Source organism: Leiobunum rupestre, chromosome 6, assembly GCF_980474605.1.
Source record: "Leiobunum rupestre chromosome 6, qqLeiRupe1.1.hap1, whole genome shotgun sequence".
NCBI classification, from domain to species: Eukaryota; Metazoa; Arthropoda; class Arachnida; order Opiliones; family Sclerosomatidae; genus Leiobunum; species Leiobunum rupestre.
Window position 1 is genome coordinate 33,569,660 of NC_143389.1, and position 21,784 is coordinate 33,591,443.

The following is a 21,784-nucleotide window of genomic DNA, read 5'->3' on the forward strand; positions in this document are numbered from 1 at the left end:
AATCGGGACTCAACGACGAGCGTATTCTTATTTGTTCGTCATGAGAGTAAATCAGCCATTGGATACAGGGGGTTTAAAGGAGTACAGAGGGGTTGGGGACGCCTGCGAGTTTCTGAGTTATTTTTGCGGGGAAAAGGGTACCACGGAAACTCTCGCATGGGAAAAGGGGAGGGAACGGTAGTTATCACATGGGAAAAGGGGGAGGGGGTACCACGGTAATTATCACATGGGAAAAGGGTGGAGGGGACGGTAGTTATCACATGGGAAAAGGGGGAGGGGGTACCACGGTAATTATCACATGGCTAGTCTACATAATAAAACTCTAAGCCCCTTTCGTCGCATTTTTTTCTGACTTTCATTCGCGACTCTAACGTGGCATCGCCGCAGGTACCCGGAGGCCGGAGGTACACACCGAAGGTATGTCTAGCTCTTTGCCTTAAAACTAGGTCAACGTCGCATTTTTTTCTGACTTTCATTCGCGACTCTAACGTGGTATCGCCGTAGGTACCCGGAGGTACACTACGAAGGTATGCCTAGCGCTTCGCCTTAATACTAGGTCATTGAGTATATTTCAGAAATCGGGTCTAACGTGATATCGCCGAAGGTAATTTCTCTGTGTATAACCCGTGGTCGTTGCGCTTCGCCTTAATACTAGGTCATTGAGTATATTTTTGTCATTGGGTTTGTTTTTGGAATTTCGGATCGGATTTCGCACTGGCTCGAATTTCGCACTGTAAATCGGGACTCAAGGACGAGCGTATTTTTATTTTTTCGTCATGAGAGTAAATCAGCCATTGAACACGGGGTTTAAAGGAGTACAGAGGGGTTTGAGACGCCTTCGCGTTTTTGAGTTATTTTTGCGGGAAAAAGGGTACCACGGAAATTCTCGCATGGGAAAAGGAGAGGGGAGTACCACGGTAACTATCACATGGGAAATGGGGGAGGGGGTACCATGGTAATTATCGCATGGGACAAAGAGGGAGGGGGTACCGCGGTTATTATCAGATGGGAAAAGGGGGAAGGGGTCACATGGGACAAAGAGGGAGGGGGTACCGCGGTTATTATCAGATGGGAAAAGGGGGAAGGGGTCACATGGGACAAAGAGGGAGGGGGTACCGCGGTTATTATCAGATGGGAAAAGGGGGAAGGGGTCACATGGGACAAAGAGGGAGGGAGTACCGGGGTTATTATCAGATGGGAAAAGGGGGAGGGAGTACCAAGGTAATTATCCCATGGGAAAAGGGGGAGGGGGTACCACGGTAGTTATCACATGGGAAAAGCGGTGCGGGGGTACCACGGTAATTATCACATGGGGAAAAGGGGCGGAAGGGCCTTACTGGGGTGGTTCTACTATGGGGAAAAGAGTACCACGGAATATATCCCCTAGTTAAAAGGGGGAGGAGGCCTTACTGGGGGGGGGGGAGGTTCGACTATGGGGTAAAAGGTACCACGGAAATTATCGCGTGAAAAAAAAGGTCGCGGGCCTTACTGCGGTGGTTCGACTATGGGGTAAAGGGTGCCACGGTAATTCCCGCATGGGAAAAAGGGGGAGGCGGCCTTACTGCGGTGGTTCGAATATGGGGAAAAGGGTGCTTCGAAACACACCACTACCTGAGGGCCCGCCTGTAAGGCGGGCTTCTCAGCTAGTACTACAGTAACAGTGGAGCCCGATTTCGTTTCGTGCCGTAAGTGGGTTCGAATCTATGGTGCAGAATTTTATATTATCTTTGTTTTAAATAAATTTGTAAGAAAATAGCACACGATTTTAGAATTTAAACATTTCTAGGCTGAGACTTTCAGATGTTGTACCTCAACTGCACAAACACGGATACTTTTCAAAAGTCGAGTGATACGACATCTGTTGTCAGTTTTGTAAGCTTTGAAGGTGCTTTGTAAATTAATATTTACTTAAAATAATCAATATACAGGGTCTTTTTTTTTGCTCGGAAAAGTGTTTTTTTTCAAAAACTATTTATAGTACCGATTTCAAATTTGGAAGGTCAATTCTCTATACCGGGGGACATCAGTTTGAGAAATTTGAGCGTTTTCGGTAATGTTTTTCACCAATTTTGAAAAATTATTTTTCGACCACTAGGTGCGAGATAAAAAATTTCTATTATAAAGTTGTAGGCCGTCATCGAAAACCCTTAAAAATTGTTCACTCGACGAAAAACAATTTATTTATCAGTGAAAATTCGAGCTTGAAAAATTTACAAATTGGTGAAGCCAAATTACGATTGTTTGAAACGATAATTGAAACCGAATTACCTAATCCAGTTGAAACTTTGGTTACATAAACGACCGGATTTAAAAAACACGAGGCTATAGGTCAATCCTAAACATGCATTGGGTATTTAAAGGAAAACTTTGGGAGATTATTATCAGTGTTTGATAATATTTCGAACAATGCCTCGTTATTCAGTAGCTGAGCGTACCGAGATAGTTGCCATTTACTATGGAGAAGCAGCGCAAAACCTTAGAAGAGTGACTGAAATCTTCGCAGAAAGACATCCAAATGGAGCACCATCTGTAAATACAGTAAGACGAGCAATTCACGATTTCAATCAATTTGGTAACTTGCAACCTAGGTTTCGCGGATTGGGTCAACCGGATTTAGACTTCGAGAACAATGTACTCGCGTACTTTGTGGCATATCCTCGTCACAGTTGCGCTAACGCCGCTGCTGATTTGGGTTGTTCTGCAAATCGTGTGTGGAAAATTCTTCGTAAGAATCGCTATCACCCATACAGAGCTACGCTCCACCAAGGACTAATTGACGGAGACCATCAAAGACGTTATGAATTTAGCAACTGGTTACTAAATGCTGTCCAAGAAGATAGACAATTTTTGCGCCATGTTTTGTTCTCCGACGAAGCGTCATTTTCTAGAGATGGGCCCTTTAATCATCAAAACAGCCATCTTTGGTCTGACATCAACCCACATTGGGGTTTTGAATATCATCACCAGGTTCAATTTGAACGGGTCAATGTTTGGGTTGGACTTGTTGGAAACCGTTTGATTGGTCCCTTTTTCCTGCCGACGAACCTCAACGGCCAAAGGTATTTACATTTTCTACAGAACGAACTGAGTGACGCAATCGACGACCTTCCATTGGCTGAAAGACGTCAGTTGTGGTTTCAGCAAGATGGCGCCCCTCCGCATTTTTCCCGGCAAGTAACTGAGCACCTCAACAACGAGTTTCCTGAAAGGTGGATAGGGAAGAAATGGTCCAGTGCATTGGCCAGCAAGGTCACCTGACCTAACACCGCTTGATTATTTTCTCTGGGGATTCGTTAAAGCAAAGGTATACGCCACGCCCATTGAAACTAGGGAGGAACTCATTAGACGAATAATCAGTGCTTGCCGAGACGTCACACCAGAAATGGTAGAGAAAGCGTTTGAGAACTTAATTGTCCGCGCACAAACCTGTGTTGCAGCCAATGGTGATATTATTGAAAATGTTTTGTAAAAATTTATGTGAATAAAATATCTGCATTTAAAACCAAACGTGTACATTTTTCCAAGTGTGAAAACTCTACTACGTTTGTATTAGACTTGTTCCCTTTTCAATTATCGTTTCAAACAATCGTAATTTGGCTTCACCAACTTGTAAATTTTTCAAGCTCGAATTTTCACTGATAAATAAGTTGTTTTTCGTCGAGTGAACAATTTTTAAGGGTTTTCGATGACGGCCTACAACTTTATAATAGAAATTTTTTATCTCGCACCTAGTGGTCGAAAAATAATTTTTCAAAATTGGTGAAAAACATTACCGAAAACGCTCAAATTTCTCAAACTGATGTCTCCCGGTATAGAGAATTGACCTTCCAAATTTGAAATCGGTACTATAAATAGTTTTTGAAAAAAAACACTTTTCCGAGCAAAAAAAAAGACCCTGTAGAGTAATGGCACTGTGACGTCCTAGTACGTCACCCATGCTCTTTCCTATAGATAAAAGATTTGCGACCAAAATGGCGGCCATGGCCAAAGCTACGGAGTACTACTACTCTATTTTGTGAATTATTATGAATATTTAATAGGCACCTTATAAATTTAATGGACAAATGATGGCGGCTATAAAATATGTACACTGTTGTAAAGTGACGAATATTTTAAAAGTAAAGTCAGGAGTCCCGTTGGATATAAGTGGTGTGAGGTTGTATGGAAATAATTTTTAGGTGAGCAGAAAGCTTTCAAATATTCAATTTAAAACTCGGTGTAACTTTTGTTCAAAATTCAAAATACACTCGAAGCGTATTGGCTGAAGTAAAGCGTTTTTCTCCAATAAAATGTTGGTTAAATATTGCCTTGAGCAAATAGGGGGAGTGGGCATTATGGACATATTTGAGGTTGAGACGGCACTTTCTAAGAATTTACTCGCCTTTTTTCTCTCTCTTCTTTCTACAATGTACAAAGTTCCGAGCAAGTAAAACGCGTTTTGGCGCCGTAAATAGGCGCTTGAATAAATCATCCTCCCAACGAAATCGCCAAGAAGTAATATTTCAGAGAACCAGGACCTGCAAGTCACTGTTAAAAGAATGGAAAGCTACAACTGCCTACTCCCCCTATTTATTCCTGATATTACTTATAGTTCAATAATCAATTTTGGGACCAATTGCTTATGGGCTGGAAATTTCTAAAATATTAGAGCAGACCAAAATCAAGTCAAAACGAATATAACCTCTAATATTCTATAATAATACTGGTTAAGCCAGCGCCAGAAAATTGCTCAAAAATGTGTAAGGAAAACTTGTAGAAGGTGCAGGCTGTACACACAAATGTATGTCTACCATCCTACAAGTTCCCCCTACACGTTTTCAGGTGCTGACTTAACCAGTCTATTGTATTCTCCCACCTATTTCTTTTGAAATTTTCAGCCCTTATTTGTACAGGTAATCTTTAAAATTGGAGTGTTCCATAAATAAACCCTTGGAGGTTATATTCCTTTTAATACCTTGTAATAAGCAGATTTTGTATGGTTTCTGAAATGACAAATCAAAATCAAGCTTAAAAATATTTTGAAGCATTAAAAATTAAAACTGATATTAAATTAAAAAATGGTCTAAATTTTTTATTTCCATTATAAATTGTAAATTTCCTTGATCTTATTGACAAGTCCATCGCAAGTTTTCTTGGCATCTCCAAGTAACATAGAGGTATTTTGTTTATAAAAGATTGGGTTATCGACAGCTGCGTAACCAACTCCTAAACTTCTTTTCATTACCACCACCTAAATAACAAAGAAGAAATTATCATTAATAAAGTTATAATTTAACCACTCATCTGGTGGTTTATTTTTAAAAACACACTTGTTTAGAGTCCCAAACTTTGAGCACTGGCATTCCAGCAATTATTGAGTTTGGATCTTCTTCAGCCGCAGAATTTACAGTGTCATTAGCACCAATGACAAGAACCAGGTCAGTCTCACCAAAATCATGGTTAATTTCATCCATTTCTAATACAACATCGTACGGAACTCCAGCTTCTGCCAAGAGTACATTTAACTGCCCGGGCATACGACCTAAGAACCAACATACATTTTATTAAACTAAAAATTAAATAGCTTTAAATTATCCATAGAATCACATAGGGCCAAATTGAGTAGTTCACTTAGCTGAGGGATTGTCTTTTCAGTTTACATAGAACTTTGTAGCGCTTTCATGAGAAGCTCATAAACTGATGAAGATAATCCCAGACTTTGTACGATATTATTTAAATCCCTGACTTATCCCAGACTTTGTACGATATTATTTAAATCCCCGACTTATCCCAGACTTTGTACGATATTATTTAAATCCCCGACTTATCCCAGACTTTTTACGATTTTATTTAAATCCCTGACTTATCCCAGACTTTTTATGATATTATTTAAATCCCTGACTTATCCCAAACTTTGTACGATATTATTTAAATCCCCGACTTATCCCAGATTTTGTACGATATTATTTAAATCCCCGACTTATCGCAGACTTTGTACGATATTATTTAAATCCCTGACTTATCCCAGACTTTTTACGATATTATTTAAATCCCTGACTTATCCCAGACTTTTTACGATATTATTTAAATCCCTGACTTATCCCAGACTTTTTACGATATCCATTAGGTTATGAACTTCTCACATTGTTCATAACGTGAGTATGTAAATAAAACCTGGTTTTAACAAAAAAGGTTAATTTATAAGCTTAGTCTGAAAAAGGTGAAATTTCTCATGTTGGCTGCGGAGATGACCCTATGGTACCTCAAAAAGTCAATAAATTTTTTAAGGTTCCTCCACTCCCTCTCATATATGCAGGTGGTATCAGATGAGGTGTAAAATTTTTTTAAACATAGCCAATCCTTGTAATAGCTTAGCAAATAAGCTGTCGTAATTATGGAGGAAAGAGAGTGACCAATTGTTAAATAGGCATTTCTACCGCAAGTGTAGCGTCATACAACCTCCTAAAAATTGATTAAACTATACTAAAATTATCAAAATTTACTAGCCAGCAACGGGATGGATTCCAAATCGAACATTTTTTCCTTTTTCCTTCAGAATTTTGACCATTTCAGCAATGGGGTATTGAGCTTTAGCCACGCAAAGACCGTAACCAGGTACTATTATGATATTCCTCGCTTCTTCTATCATTTGAGCTGTTTGTTCTAAATTACACTCTGTGTGAGTGCCTGTAATTGCCATAGGTTTACCCTTCCCAGTACTAGAGGTTCCATAACCTCCAAATATTACATTCGGTAATGACCTGTTCATTGCCTAAGAAATGTGGAAAAAAAAAAAAATTTCCAAGCTTGCCAAAAAAGCCACTAAATGCTGCGCTTACTTTGCACATTATGTAAGATAAAATAGCTCCAGAGGAACCGATTAAAGCCCCAACAATCGTCATTAAATTATTATTTAACATGAAACCTTCAGCGCAAAGGGCCCAGCCCGAATAACTGTTCAATACTGTTATTACCACTGGCATATCAGCTCCTAAAAGAGAAAAATAATGCAAACTTAAATAATTAGAAAAATCATTAAGATAATCATAGTAATTACCTCCGATTGCAGCTGTTAAGGTAACGCCCATAATGGTGGAAAGCGCCGTAGTTGTACCTAAGCAACTTAATCCTACTAATTCACTGTCGGAAGAAAGATAATACGCCATAGCTCCAACGTTACCGGCCAAAAGAGAAACGTTTATTGCATTGCGTCCAGGTAAAATTAAAGGTGCAGAATTTAAAATTCCTGACAAAAAGTGTGTTATAATTGTGTTTTATTTATTGCACGTTGAACATTTACCTTGCAACTTTCCGTAGGCCACTAGAGAACCGCTAAATGTAACTCCTCCGATATATGTTCCAAGAAATAAAGCAGTTTTTATGACATTGGCAGCTGGATCAGTGGCGAAAGTAGTATAATCTACCATATATGTTGCTAAACATGTTAAAACTGCCGCAGCTCCTACTAAACTATGGAATGCAGCAACCAATTGAGGTAAGTCAGAAATTTCCAATTTCTTTGCAATAATTAAACCAAGAACACCACCTATTGGCAAGTAATATATTAGATTTTTCGATATTTTGAGCCTATAAAAGATCAAAACGTACCAGAAGTCATACAACCGGCAATTTGAATGGCTAGCTCAGGTGTAATATTCATTTGACCTAAGGTAGCAGCGATACCCGAAGATACTCCCAACATTCCTAATGAATTTCCTAAACGAGAGGTTTTCTGAGATGATAGACCAGCTAATGCACCCACACAACAAAGTGAGGAGCCTAAATAGGCCATTTGATGTATTTCAGAACAGCCACTTTGAACAGCAGCCGCGTACCCACCAATAAACGCCAGCCCTAACAAAATTTGTGTTATTGGAAATTAATTTAACTTACAGTCAAAAGAAAAAGAAAAAAAGTCAAATTACCAGGAATTCCATAAAGATAGTTATATTCAGGAGGGTCAGTAGGTCTACGGAACATGTCTAACATTCTTTTGGTAACAAGAAACCCTCCACAGATGTTAATGGTTGAGATGAAAGCGGCTGTTGCAGCTAACGCTTGAGGAAGTGAAGATGGGAAAACACCCCCACCCATCATCAAAAGACCACCAACAGCAGTAATACCAGAGACTGCATTGGTCACAGACATCAGGGGCGAATGCAGGGCTGGTGTGACGCCCCATACTGTATGATATCCTTTAAAAACACAAATATTCCATTCGCACTTTAGAAAATGAGAAAAATTAAACATTAAATACCAACTAATCCCGATAGTCCAAATGTGGTAGCCATTGTTGTAAAAGCTGGGTTTGGTGATATTAAGCCTAGGCCCACCAAAGTTCCAAAACCTACAATATAATGAATTTTAATTAAATGTTGCTACAATACAGTAGATTCTGTTTTGTTGATAATACCAGAGGTATAAAGCATGGAATCCTTTAAGGTTAGGTTGAAATAATTTGGTTCTGGAGGCGCTACTTTATCAGCTACTGGAGGTGAGAATCCTGGAGCAACAGGGGCTACTTTGGGTGGCGGTGGAGGCCACAGAAGTTTTCCATCCTGAAGTATGATTGATCCTCTTACAACCTCATCTTCTAAATCAATGTGATAATGATCTTTGCTACCTGCCAGATTCAAATCATAATCAATAAAAGAAATTTCTTTTGAATAAACGAAAGATTTACCTATTGATAAGAGAAATTTTGAAATATTATTAGCATAAAGCGTTGATGATTGAGTTGGTAAACGACTAGGTAAATCCGTGTAGCCAATGTGAATTACTCCATTATGATTATAAATTTGACCAGGTTTTGTTGTTGCAACATTTCCACCTGCTTCCGCTGCTAAATCAACAATCACAGAACCTGGTTTCATGCTCTCCACCATTTCCTAAGCAGCTCAAAAAATAAAAGTTGCACTTTAAATTTAAATACATTAACCGTATATCTTTTTCGTTCTAAAATTTTTATTATTACTTTTGTTATGAGCTTGGGTGCGGGTTGGCCCGGAATAAGGGCAGTAGTGATTAGAATATCGATATCTTTACATTGTTTCGCAAATAAGGCCATTTCAGCTTCAATAAATTCTTTAGACATTACTTTCGCATAACCTCCAGTTCCCTCTCCAGATTCCTTTAAAACAAAACTAGTATTTTAAATACATTGTCAAAAAACAATTTAAGCCTTGGTCTGTCATTTTTCCCCCTCCTACCTTTACATTAACCTCTAGAAATTCAGCACCCAGAGATTCAATCTGCTCCTTGACAGCAGCTCTTGTATCAAAGCCTCTGACAATAGCTCCCATATTTTTAGCTGTTCCTATAGCAGCCAAACCTGCTACACCACCACCAATAACAAGAACTTTAGCGGGAGGCACTTTTCCAGCTGCAGTTATCTGGCCTATAAAACAAATAAAGATCAATTTATATTTGTCTTCATGTGAAACCATAGGTAGAGGTAAGTAGATAGTAAAATTAACCTGTAAAGAACCTTCCAAAATGATTTGCAGCTTCGATAACCGCTTTGTAACCAGCTATATTGGCCATCGAACTCAATGCATCAAAGACTTGAGCTCTACTTATACGGGGAACTGAATCCATTGCAAAAACAGTCATCTTTCTTTTAGCTAACTCATCAATCAATGATTTATTCTGAGCTGGGTACAGGAAACTGATCAAATTTGTTTTTTCAACAAAATTAGGTATTTCATCCAAAACTGGTGCTCGAACTTTCAAAATGATATTCGATCCCATGGTTAGTTTGGGGTTGGTAATTTTAGCACCAGCAGCTTCGTACTCCAAATTGGAGAATTTGGCTTCAACTCCAGCATTTTCTTGAATATTGACATTAAAACCTTTCTTTACCAGTGTTGCAGTGGCAGCGGGGCTAAGGGCAACTCTCCTTTCATTTTGGAATATTTCCTTTGGAACACCAATGGAAAGCTTGGAATATGGGATACCAGGAATAGGTTCTGTTGGTTTTGCAGCATCCTTGGGTTTGCTGCAACGTAAACTCTTACTTGTAACTAGTTTACGACTAGTTATTCTCAATATGCCTCTAGATTGGTTTCCTATAGTGTCAATCTGACTGCATGATTTCAGCAAGTGGTTCATAGTTAAGAGTTACTTCTTTTGGGGGAATTCAGATCAAACCTAGCATATGTCTCTTCACAAAGGTTTCAGAAAAATTTCGCTTCTTCTCAGCCTGGAACTAGGCCTTCCAGAGCACGTTTCCAAATGCTTGAAAAAATCAGTACTTCTACACTGCTACATATACCTGCTGGTAGGTAGACTATCTCGAAAATACTTCCCAGATCTTGAATTAAAACAAACACATACAGAACCCGCAGATTGATGATATATAAGTTGGAAAGAGGTAAGAAACTGGTTCGAAAATGGGTGAAAACTTCGAATAAATTAAACCGGATTAAAGAGTTGAATAACTCGGGGTATAAAATCGAAGAACAGCGCGCTTAAGCCGCAGCTGCCATCAACGCCGGCAAAATAGCTGGCTTCTCAGAGCCCAGAAAAAAGGTTTCGTATCTAACCAATCAACGGCTCCGGCTTCAATGGCGCTCTGTTACGTCTGAAACCGCGATTGGTTCACAGCGTTTAATGCCTCTTTCCTTTTGATCACGAAAACCTCCTGTCAAGATTTTATATTACACATCGCAAAACTTTTTAATAAAAGAGAATCGAAAAAATGGCTGGTTTGTTCTCGAAAATTTCAAGATCTTTTCAATCAGTAAATAACTCATCAAACTTTGGAAAATTAGAAGTCAATTTACTAAGAAGAAAATGTAAGTAAACTTTTTTCCAATAAGCAGTATCACCGAGGCCCAAAAGAAGCGCGAATTCAGCGCATTTTCTAAAAAATGCCTTCGGGCCCCGGCTTTGAACTCACGCGCCACTATGGAAAGTCGAAAACTAGATTGCAAGAACTTTCGACCAAAAAACTACTTGCTTTTTAATGTTAAATTAATTTGAATTTTCAAAGCTTACGGAAAAAATTAGGCCTAAACTAATGAAAATGTGACTTTTTGACGTTGCCTTGATGCTGTCTGCTACACGTACCGGAAGTCATTAATAGGCCGAAAATCTTGCTACTTTGGCGCCACTTTCATCGTGCCAATTATTTTACTACACGCTAAGTCAATGGCACGTTGACGAATTACGACCATGTGACTAACTCTCAAATACGTTTACTCTAACACTTCGTACACGTACTTTGTTCTAAATAAAGCTTAAAAGAATAAAAAGAGCCTATAAGATTTCTAAAATTTATGCGATACTCCTATCCTTTAGGGTCCTATAAAAATATCGATTTTCGACGTCGCATTGACGTCAAAACAAGGCTACTGCGTTTTCTTAAACTCTTTTGAAATAGCGACGACAGATTTGACCCAAAACACCCAGCAGAGACTGCGATTCAAATCATAAGTGTTTTTTTCGGAGGGAGGACGGAGGAGGTAGGGGATGTGCAACTGGCTCCCTTTTATAAAAACCTTGGTACAATGGACCCCGAAGTCCTGGACTATGGGTTGTTTTTTTCTCATGCGAAAAGGTGGTTACCGACCGGCCTCTCCTTCCTGTAGAACAGCCCTTTTTAAAAGAAACCTTGCCATCCCACTCCTTTTCCGTAGAGGTCATTCAACCACAGATCCCAACCCCGCAAAATCCAAAATAATTGTTGAAATAGTAAATTTTTCTACCCATTTTTAACACGGGGGGGGGGTCTTAGCAAAAGTAACATATTATTTATAAGTATGACACGGGTAAATTGGTTATTACATCCTTTCTTCGAATTGACTCCGAAATAGCGCCACTCGTTTCTTCGAGTACTGAAATGTAAAAGCTTCCGCTCGCTAAATTAAAAACCCTTTGAACGAGGTAACTGACGCTTATTTTAGCAAAACAAAAGATTAAAATTAGTGGTGTGCGAGTACTCGAAAATTGCGAGTACCCGTTATCGAGTCCGAGTCCGAGTACTCGGACTCGGACTCGGAATACGTAATTTTATTACTCGCACGGGTACCCGATTCCCACGAAAAGGGTACATAATTACTCGAAGCGGACTCGAGTAAATAGATAATTTGAAAATTACCCGGCGAGTCTAATATTACTCGGCGAGTCCATTATTATTGGGCAAGATTATTTAAACAGCGGCAAATAAATTTCAGACGAATTGGCCACGATAACTTAGGACTCGAATTGAACTCGATAAAAATTAGGACTCGAATTGGACTCGTTAAAAACATTCCGGACTCGTATTGGACTCGAAAGCTTTAAACCTAATTCTTTAGGACTCGAGGACTCGATCAAGTCCTTAATATTTGGACTCGAGGACTCGCGAGTCCAAGTTTCTAAGACTCGAGACTCGACTCGAATTTCAAAAAACAGGACTCGCACACCCTTAATTAAAATAGTTGATTACTGAAAAAACTCGCTTCGTCGCTAGTGGCAATATATTTCGAATTTGTGACTTCATTGTATTTTGAGGTTTTCAACATTAACCTACATTTTCTTATTGGCCAAATTTCGATTTCTCTGACCACAGACCACCTACCCCTAGATGAACATGTATCGCTGGTAGTAATTTAAAGTTTAAAATGTCTCGAATCTGTTGCGCCTTTTTTTTAAGAGCGTGCCATCTCCTGGCAAGAAGAGGTAATTTTGAAGGTACAAAGACTAGCACGTGCAATAATAAAAAAATGTATTGTAGAAGCTGGCTCGCGCACGACTTTTTATTTTAATATCGTAAAATAAAGAATTTTCACGCGCTATTTTCTGTAAAAAAAGGCTCATCACTTTTGAGACACCTTTTTTCGAGTTTGATGCAAGTCCTTCTTGGGGCAGGTAGTCTGTGGTTTCGGGATTATGTGTTTTGATAATCATTATAATTTTTCATTGGCAAAGAAAGGTGGTAGTAAGAAAAATATATATGTACAAAGCTACAAGTGTCATACTTCATTTTTATATGTTACTTATGGTATTAAAAGTTTAGTTGAGTGGCCTCAAGTTTCTAATCAAAGTTCGAGTTAGATGAAGTTTGGTCTCCACCCAATTTTCGATCTAGTTATTTTCCATTATATTTCTTTAACCTAAATTTTATTATCCCAGCATGCCCGAAATAAAGTTTTTCTTTCAGCTGCTCCCAGATTGCTTGCAATGTCTAGAGCAGATCAGTGGCAGTTTTAATTAAAAAAATTAAGTAAAATTATCATCATCATTCTGGCGGTTCAGTTGCTGAGTACTTGGATATTATTAATTTTAAAATGGATGGATTTATGGAAAATGTATTTAATAGATTTTTCTGATGAAGTATTTCCTATCGAATACATCTTTGTTTAATCGTTAGGTCACGTCTAAAATTTACTTGGTCCCCAGGGAGAGTTGCGAGCAATTTCGAAGTAACCCAAAGAAAAACGCCATTAGGAAAGAATCGAACTTTAATGAATAGTTATGGGTTTTCCGATTAAGACCCAATTACCCAAAGGATCTTTAAAAGTACTTGTTGATAATATCGGACTTAAATGTCGCAATAATTTATACCGTGCTATCAGTAATAGTGTACTTTTATCTAGTTCGTCATTTTTTTATATATAAATTATGGCAGAAGTATATAAAATATTTCTTACGAGAGAAGTGTCAATCTAAGCCTTAATAATTAATATTGTACCTTCGCACTATCTATGTAGTCTTATTTATAAATAAAATTTTTCACTGGTAATTTAAATTTATTTAAATATGTGTGATATAATTATGTAAGCTCTTGTCATTTTTAAGCTTTGCAACAAAATATTTTTAAATTAAAACATAACCTGAATATAAGCTTCAATATTCAATAACTTCTGATAAAAATAAATCATAACTTTGGATAATGATAATAAAACATAACGTCTGATAAAAATAAAACATAACTTATGATAAAAATAAAACCAACTTCTGATAAAAATAAAACAAAGTTAGAAACGGTCCAGTTTTGGCCTTTTAGAAAGCATTAGCAGATGGATACTTCTCCGTAAGATATTTATTATAAACTTCTGATCCTAGATAGACGGCAATCGAATGCATGTACTCATAAACCGAAACTATTTGGCCATGAAATCGAATTCGTACTGCCACAAGTGTCTCGTAGTGCTTTATTTCTCTCTAACTTTGCCTCGCCTTGAAACCCGATAAGTTGAGTTGTTAACGGCGAAATAAAAGTTCCCCCGAATTTACTAACCCAGTTCGGAGAAGGCTCTCTCCAGCTGTAGTTTAATCAGAGCAGATCACGCCACTCGCAAAGAATAGCGAAGCACCCCTAGTTTACAAAAGTCTCAAATTATCTTTGCCAAGAATCTAGAGATAGATACAATTAAACGTGGTGGGGCTTTATGTTCGGATTCCTACCAATCTAATCTAGAAAAAGAAGGCCTGTTTATTGAACCCGTTATTTCGAAAATTCCGTAATATAATCCTCCTAGGCTCCTACTTAGACTATAAAATTATCCTTATCCAATATGGTGATGGTACAATCAATTTCATGGTTAAAACTATAATCCTAGTTAGGAAATGGAAAGACAATAATTCTTTGGAAATCGTATGGATGTTTAAAGGGAGTTAATCATTTTGAAAATTCTGGGGCTGTAATTTAATTGAAAATCCCCATTTCACACTATGCACTCCAGCATAGACTATGCTGAATAGTACGATAGGAGTTAAACTCGGAGAAACGCCCGAGATAAAAGTCCGCACGCGTCTGAATTTTGCATACGGCGGTAGGATTAGTGGCTTCTATCTAAGAGCAACAAACACCTACGTTTGTTGCTCCTAGCTTCTATAGACTTTTTGCCCTAAACAACAATTTACTGTGCCCTTACTCTTAGCGACCAAAGCATCTACAGTATATTCCCTTTAATAACTTTGCTTAGTGTAAAAAAGGTCGAACGTGTTTGTTTTTTAATATTCCAATGTTTGCTTAGCCATAATGATCAGGCATTCCACTCTAGTCGCACTGGAGTTCGCGAAACCATTTCGCTTGTTATAAATTAGTTTCGCATTGACGGTAGACTTAAATTATTCTAAATTAGCCCGGCCTATTATATTACGAAAATAGAAATTCGCTTTACGCGAACGCAAGCGTTGTGTGTGTAGTAAGCAGCCCACTTCTTACGGAGATTTATCAAATCTTGAACACTTTATTGTGGGGACTTTTTCTCCGCCTGGAGATTTTACGTGGAATCGTGGATTTACTATTGCAGATAAATAGAAGGTCTGGAAAAATAGTACAATTATCGTTCCCCCAAGCTTCCAACTAGCCTTTTCAGTGTACATAGAGCCACGTAGCGACTAACGTGAGAAGCGGGTTTTATAATTGCAAATTATCTGCTTAGCAGAGTAAAATTTAGTAATTTATTAACCTCTTGCGTTGTTTGCTCTATTTTCCCTTTGACGCTCACTGGTGGATCGGGTGGACCCCAATGGGTTACTTAAAGGGGCTCCAAAGTTCGGTGGCAAAAAAAAAAGAAAATTGAGCATGCTTTTCATCCTCCCCAACCCCTCACTCGGCTTTGGCAGAGGCGGGCAGAGTCAACCGTAAATTTCGCACTTTACTGACTTTATACACATTTTGCCACCGAACTTTGGAGCCCCTTTAAACCACAGACCATCTACCCCAAGAGGGACATGTATCGCTGGTAGAAATTTATTTACTTTTAATGCAGGGTTGTGTTTTTTTTTAATCATGGATTTAAATCACGTATTTCAAAGTATTTATGGAAATGTACAAAAGTAGGTTATAAATTTAAATTCAGAGAAAAAGCAATTAAATTGTATTATTAATTAATAATTCAGTTTAATAAAGATAAATTTAAAATATAGTTTACGCTATCGCTACATTAAACCTTGAAAAAATAGATGTCTCGAATGTGATGCGACAATAGGTGTAAATAGCTTAAAAACACCGTCTAATTTGTAGTCTGCTCCGACTAATTTGGCTGCTGCAATGGAAGCGTCTAGCGATAACTAAAACACGGAAGTGTTTCACGAATTTAATGATCAAAGACCAACTATTAATTCCAAAGACTGTTAATGGTTTTATTGAGCGGAGCGAACGAGCGAAGCGAGTGAGTGGACCTCTCACTGTGGTGACTTCAATGGGAAAGTTGGCTGTGTGTATGTGTGTGTGTCGCACTTGGGGGAGAAGAAAAAGGGACTCTGAACGAGACGGAGAAGAGAGAAGGAAATTCGCGGTAATGTCCGGAAGAGAGGGAGACCTTCGCCGCGAGAGGGGGGGGGGGACATGGCACTGCCGTTCAGGATATAATTTAAGCGAAAAATAAAGAGTGGACTTATTATAAGTTATAACAAGTGGGTCACATGACCCAAATAATAGTCTTACACGAGCCCTGCGTCCTCTCCCCAGCCATTTCGCGGTACAGCTCTACCCCAGCGCCAGGCTAGACGTAGTGACGATTCCCGCGTCCTCTCTTTCTCTCTACCGTGCCGTGTCATGCCTACGGCGGCGGCGGCGGACGCCGGACAACGGAGCGAGACCAGGAGTCTTACTAAGAGCCTATACGGCTCATGTTAGACTAAAAAAGATTGGACTAATAAAATATTATTTAGGAGAGGGAGGGGGAGCGAAAAATAAAGAGTGGACTAAATTATAATAAACTGCTTGTTTTTCCGCCAAAAAAAAGAACTAGAAAGACTTAAATTACTAATGTTGTAATTGTACTATTTGTACTAATAAACTGTTTGTAGCTTAATAAAATTCGTTTAGTTTTCTTTTGGTATTAATGTTCAATTAACATAAATACGACATTACTAAAGCTATACAACTCTTCGACAACTCCGTAATTCACGGCTATCGTAGCGCCCACGCTCCGCTCAAGTCTTTGTCGGGAATGCCGGCTCCGGGTTTTGAGACGTCCTAGTTTACATTGAAAACAATAATTATCTTATCATTGGAGAGGGTAATACGTGTTGCTTGGCAGTTTTTCTGAATTATTGTTCCGATTACCGCGATTGATATCAATGAATTACCCGTTGAGGGTACACTCTTCGAAATTCAAAATACACCTTTTGCCCTATGCTGTATGCCCCGGGTAAACGAATAAATTTCGCCAAATCTATGAATGTTTATTTTGAATTATGGCTTCGATTTATAAAAAAAAATCATATTGGTGTATAGGACAACAAGGGGGTAAAGACGTAAAGTAGATTCGACATATGAGAGGAGGCAGTAGGTGGTTTTTTGAGCAGGTTAAAAAGTGTAGTCATATGACGTCATTTTACTTCAATTCTGTCTTGACGAAAAAAACGAGTATAAAGAAGGGAGTAGTTAAAGGTTAACGGTTATTTATAAAAAGCTTGCCCGTCATGTTTTCGTGAAACGAAATTTAAGCAGACGACAAAGCTAGATTACTCCCTCTACACCTGCTTTCGAGGAGGAGTAAAAAGTGTAACCTTATAGCTCTGGAACAAGCGAACAAAATTCGGGACAGGGTAAATCTTACCCCGAGAACAGGCGAATAAAACGTCTTAGGGTAAAAAGTTTACACTTTTTGTCCCCGGACAAGCGAAAAAAAAACCACCTACTAGGCTACTATAGGCTTCGAGCTTAAGAAATATAGCGCCATCTGCCTTAATATCAGTGAACTAAATATGTGAAGAAATAACAGACGACTTTTGAATTTCAATGTTTTTCAGTTGAAACTTTCAGCTGTTATGCAGAGATAATTTTGAACGAGCAGACAGCTTTCATATATTCAATTTAAAACTCGGTCGGTAGGCGGCGATACATTTAAACTACGCACGAACAGGCTTGGAAATAAGGTTTATTTCTAAACTGGTCTATTTGGTGTAAAATTTAAATTTCGTACATAACTTCACTTGCGCCATCTACTCTCAAATATTTAGATCATGTGACTTCCAAAAATACCCTGTACAATATAGCAATCGGGATTTGGGTTATGGAACGAACCAAGTATTATTTTGTAACTAAGATAATAAAAAGTATTTGTTTATCGTTGAACCATAGACCTTTTAATTGAAGTACGACATTACATTTGGCCAGTAACTCCCAACCATAGAAATCTCATAGGTAACTAGAATGCTGCCGCCTACGGCCGAGCTTGACGCCAGTTAGCCTTGATCCTTCAGCCAATGAGAGGCCGTAGAGTGGTTCCGCCAAGGAGGATAATAATCCTCCTTGGTTCCGCGTAACTATAGCGGGAGCTAGGTGAGGTCATTCTCTCTGGTGACATTAAATTCTTGGCAGAACCACTCTTTGAGCTCTGATTGGCTGAGATCTGGCTATCGTCTGTCACGGCGTTTGGTCCATTTGCCAGTTACACGGCAGCATTCTAGTTACCTATGAGATTTCTATGCGCCCAACTCTTGAATTATTTAACTGGTCACGTAGACCAGTTGGTTAATAATACGGTAGATAATTTTTAATTAATAAACTGGACACTGGACCAGTGAACCCCTAGCTTTTGAATAAAAAAACTGGTCCGAGCAATTAATAAACTGGTCTTTGACCCAGTGACCACCGCTTATTTCCAAGCCTGCGCACGAAGCTTATAAGCTCACACCTTGGATAAATAATAGTGTCACATTATTATTTATTCAAGTTCAGACCGTCAAAAGTAGAATTATAGGCCATAACAGGGTTTTTAAATTTAAATTCCCTGACATTTCCTTGCTTAACTGTTCTTAAAATTCACTGAACTCCCCTATCTTGGGGTACGTTCAGTAACAGTGAACGGAAAAAAACCCGATGGATTTATATTTTCCACCGATGAGCTTTTTCGTCACAATGACGTCGTAAGTTGCTGAACGCTTTTATTCAGTCATTGGTGTCTCACCGATAACTATCGTGACGTCAATACCCGATATTGAAATGCCGTTCAGTAAAACACGGTGAGCGTTTCTGGACGCAGCCCTGATATGTGGAAACCCTTCAATTTTGAATGAGAGGGAAATTTGAAACTCTTTTTGACACGTTTCAGCCGCGAAATTAAAGAACAGATAGAGGCAAGAGGACTATCCTGTTACCATTGGATTAAATTTTACGGAAATCTATATTAAAATTGGGGATAATCACCATATTAGCTCATTTGGCTGACTTGTTTTTAATATGTTATTGAATGGAATTGGGAAATATTTTACCAATATATTTGCAGATGCCACGGATAAAAGAATCGTGGTGACCAATCCGGTCGTTGACCTGGATGGAGATGAAATGACCAGAGTTATATGGGAGAAAATCAAAGAAAAAGTGAGTCATTTCATTGGGCTAAATAAATAAAATATTAGAACTAATCTGTCTATTTCCACTTAGTTGATTCTACCATATTTAAAACTGAATATCCTTTATTATGATTTGGGTCTACCACACAGAGACCAAACTGACGATCAAGTCACTTATGATGCAGCCCATGCCATTGTAAATATAATAATCGCAGTTCCATTATAAAGAACCATTCTGTACTGAGTAATGTACTTTTTTTTGTATAGATAAAGCATAGCGTAGGCATAAAATGCGCGACAATCACAGCCGACGAAGCCCGCGTCAAAGAGTTTAACCTGAAAAAAATGTGGCCCAGCCCTAATGGCACCATCAGGAATATTCTGGGTGGCACTGTTTTCAGAGAACCAATCATTTGTAAAACCATTCCAAGGCTAGTGCCCGGTTGGACCCAACCCATTGTGATAGGTCGTCATGCGTACGGCGACCAGTACAAATCTACTGACATGGTCATTCCAAAGCCAGGAAAAGTTGAGTTAGTGTATACGCCTGATGATGGATCAACTCCTGAGAGGGTTGAAATCTATAATTTTAAAGATCCCGGTGTCATTTTGGGCATGTACAACACTGATAAGGTACATTTTTCACCTGTTTTCCTTTTAGTAACTTCCTTTAAATATTTAATGAAGCTAATTATTGCATTTTTTACAGTCAATCACCGGTTTCGCTCATAGCTGTTTCCAGTACGCTCTGGCTAAGAAATGGCCCCTTTACCTCAGCACAAAAAATACTATTTTAAAGAAATACGATGGAAGGTTTAAGGATATTTTTCAAGAAATCTTTGAAAAGTAATATCTGCGTTTTTAAAATTTGGCAACAAGAAGACTTAATTTTTTTTTGTTATCAGGGAGTACAAAGAAAAGTTTGATGCTCTGGGAATCTGGTATGAGCATAGGTTAATCGACGACATGGTTGCTCAAGCTTTGAAATCATCGGGTGGATTTATTTGGGGGTGCAAAAACTACGACGGGGATGTACAGTCTGATATAGTTGCTCAAGGTGAATATAAACCATCAATTTTGAAGAATATCATCTTCATTGAATTATTTTTATTTTTCTTAAGGATACGGGTCTTTAGGACTCATGACTAGTGTCTTAATTTGCCCGGATGGTAAAACAATCGAGGCTGAAGCTGCTCATGGAACAGTCACTAGACATTACCGAGAACACCAAAAAGGAAAGTCAACTAGTACCAATCCAATAGCTAGTATATTCGCATGGACAAGAGGCTTAGAACATCGTGCCAAACTTGACGGAAACAACGATTTGAAAAGGTAAGGGTGATAAAATCTTTTTAAGATTTATAGTAATAATAAGGAGTTTTATTTTTTTTTCTAGGTTTTGCGATCAGTTAGAAAAATCTTGCGTAGATACAGTAGATTCCGGTTTGATGACCAAAGATTTAGCTGGTTGCATTCATGGAATTAAAAAGTATACCATTTTAAACTTTAACCATAAGTAACATAGTCACAGGGTTGGCAATATCCAGCCAGACTGGTTTAAATTGTTTGGTGTCATAATTTTATGTATTATGTTACTTATGGTTCTACTTAATTAATTTTAGCGAATGTTCTAACATAACTTTTGTCATTTTTTTTTTCAGCGTTAAAGAAGGTGATTATTTATACACGATGGATTTCTTAGAGGCTATAGCTAAAAACTTGGAAAAAGCCTTAAAGTAACCAAAATTTGGTTTTAGCTTCAATTAAGGATACGCGTGAACAGTTTTTTCTACTTCCTTCTATTCCGTTAGCTAAAAGAATTATCTAAATTTTTTATTTAAGCTATGCAAAGAAACAAATCGTGTTTATATAAAGAGGTGTAAATAATTTATTTCCCCAACCCGATGACTCAGTGAATGAACTGCATTATTTCTACATCACTGTATTTATTCCACCTTTAGCCCATGAATAAAAGGAATTCAGAATTTAGTTACCGTGCAATGTGATGTATTTGGGTTTCCAACCTTTTCTTTAACTTGATTTTGGTTAGCCATTTTCTATGAGATGTTTTTAAAACCATATTTAGCTAATTTAGTATTAATGGGCAACGCAAGATGGCTGGTGGAATCATTTAACCCAAGTAGTTTTCCACCCCCTCCTTTACCTTCAGAGTGTTCTAATACACAAAACAAAAACATTTTCGCCAGTTAAGTTGCGCGGCCCCTTAATTATAGTAAATCATTTTTAACTACCATAAACTAATTTCAAGAATTAAAAACCGTATCTACCTAATATCAAGAGACAAAATAGTACCTGTGATACTAGGGACCCTAGTAGGAATTCATCCAAACTCACGAATAACGCAGTTTCAAAGTGTCCCCGTCAAATGTAATCATGCACAATGGGGGACAAAAACATGACTGGGAAGTTGAAAATTTACATGGCACATGGAGGCAGCGGCGAGGCAGACTCCCATTTTTAGTTACCATACACTTTTGGTGTCTAAGGCTTTACCATACACTAATTTCAACAGATGGTTAGATACTCAAAATTCCTACACACAAAT

The 21,784-nt window shown here is 38.2% G+C and overlaps 2 protein-coding genes across 3 annotated transcripts; one reads left to right on the forward strand and one right to left on the reverse strand.

The window, feature by feature from the left end:
- Window positions 1-5,045: 5,045 nt before the first annotated feature.
- On the reverse strand, window positions 5,046-10,656 carry LOC149940644 (NAD(P) transhydrogenase, mitochondrial-like). Of its 2 annotated transcripts, XM_090178084.1 has the most exons (14): window positions 9,456-10,656; window positions 9,189-9,376; window positions 8,954-9,109; window positions 8,663-8,867; window positions 8,393-8,602; window positions 8,237-8,326; window positions 7,905-8,174; window positions 7,588-7,833; window positions 7,280-7,525; window positions 7,037-7,225; window positions 6,819-6,970; window positions 6,487-6,751; window positions 5,310-5,521; window positions 5,046-5,230 (listed from the first exon to the last, which is right to left on the reverse strand). In XM_090178084.1, exons 1-14 carry the CDS (start codon window positions 10,087-10,089, stop codon window positions 5,081-5,083), a joined length of 3,213 nt encoding a protein of 1,070 aa, XP_090034210.1. In that variant the 5' UTR covers window positions 10,090-10,656; the 3' UTR covers window positions 5,046-5,080. The 2 variants fall into 2 exon arrangements, with proteins under 2 accessions (XP_090034210.1, XP_090034209.1); XM_090178083.1 differs by having other exon boundaries at window positions 8,393-8,867.
- On the forward strand, window positions 10,594-21,207 carry LOC149940645 (isocitrate dehydrogenase [NADP], mitochondrial-like). Its single transcript, XM_090178092.1, has 9 exons — window positions 10,594-10,775; window positions 19,152-19,246; window positions 19,310-19,414; window positions 19,486-19,851; window positions 19,928-20,064; window positions 20,124-20,275; window positions 20,340-20,550; window positions 20,615-20,707; window positions 20,880-21,207. The coding sequence occupies exons 1-9, from the start codon at window positions 10,679-10,681 to the stop codon at window positions 20,956-20,958; spliced, it is 1,335 nt and encodes a 444-aa protein (XP_090034218.1). The 5' UTR covers window positions 10,594-10,678; the 3' UTR covers window positions 20,959-21,207.
- The last annotated feature ends 577 nt before the right edge of the window (window positions 21,208-21,784 follow it).

Excerpts from the sequence above, each read along its gene's own strand:
- LOC149940644 (XM_090178083.1), bottom strand. The coding sequence starts at position 10,089 with ATGAACCACTTGCTGAAATCATGCAGTCAGATTGACACTATAGGAAAC. Across the intron at positions 7,226-7,279 it reads GGCCTACGGAAAGTTGCAAG|GAATTTTAAATTCTGCACCT; the intron begins GTAAATGTTCAA and ends ACTTTTTGTCAG. Across the intron at positions 6,971-7,036 it reads CTTAACAGCTGCAATCGGAG|GAGCTGATATGCCAGTGGTA; the intron begins GTAATTACTATG and ends TTTCTCTTTTAG.
- LOC149940645 (XM_090178092.1), top strand. The coding sequence starts at position 10,679 with ATGGCTGGTTTGTTCTCGAAAATTTCAAGATCTTTTCAATCAGTAAAT. Across the intron at positions 10,776-19,151 it reads CAATTTACTAAGAAGAAAAT|ATGCCACGGATAAAAGAATC; the intron begins GTAAGTAAACTT and ends ATATATTTGCAG. Across the intron at positions 20,708-20,879 it reads TGCATTCATGGAATTAAAAA|CGTTAAAGAAGGTGATTATT; the intron begins GTATACCATTTT and ends TTTTTTTTTCAG.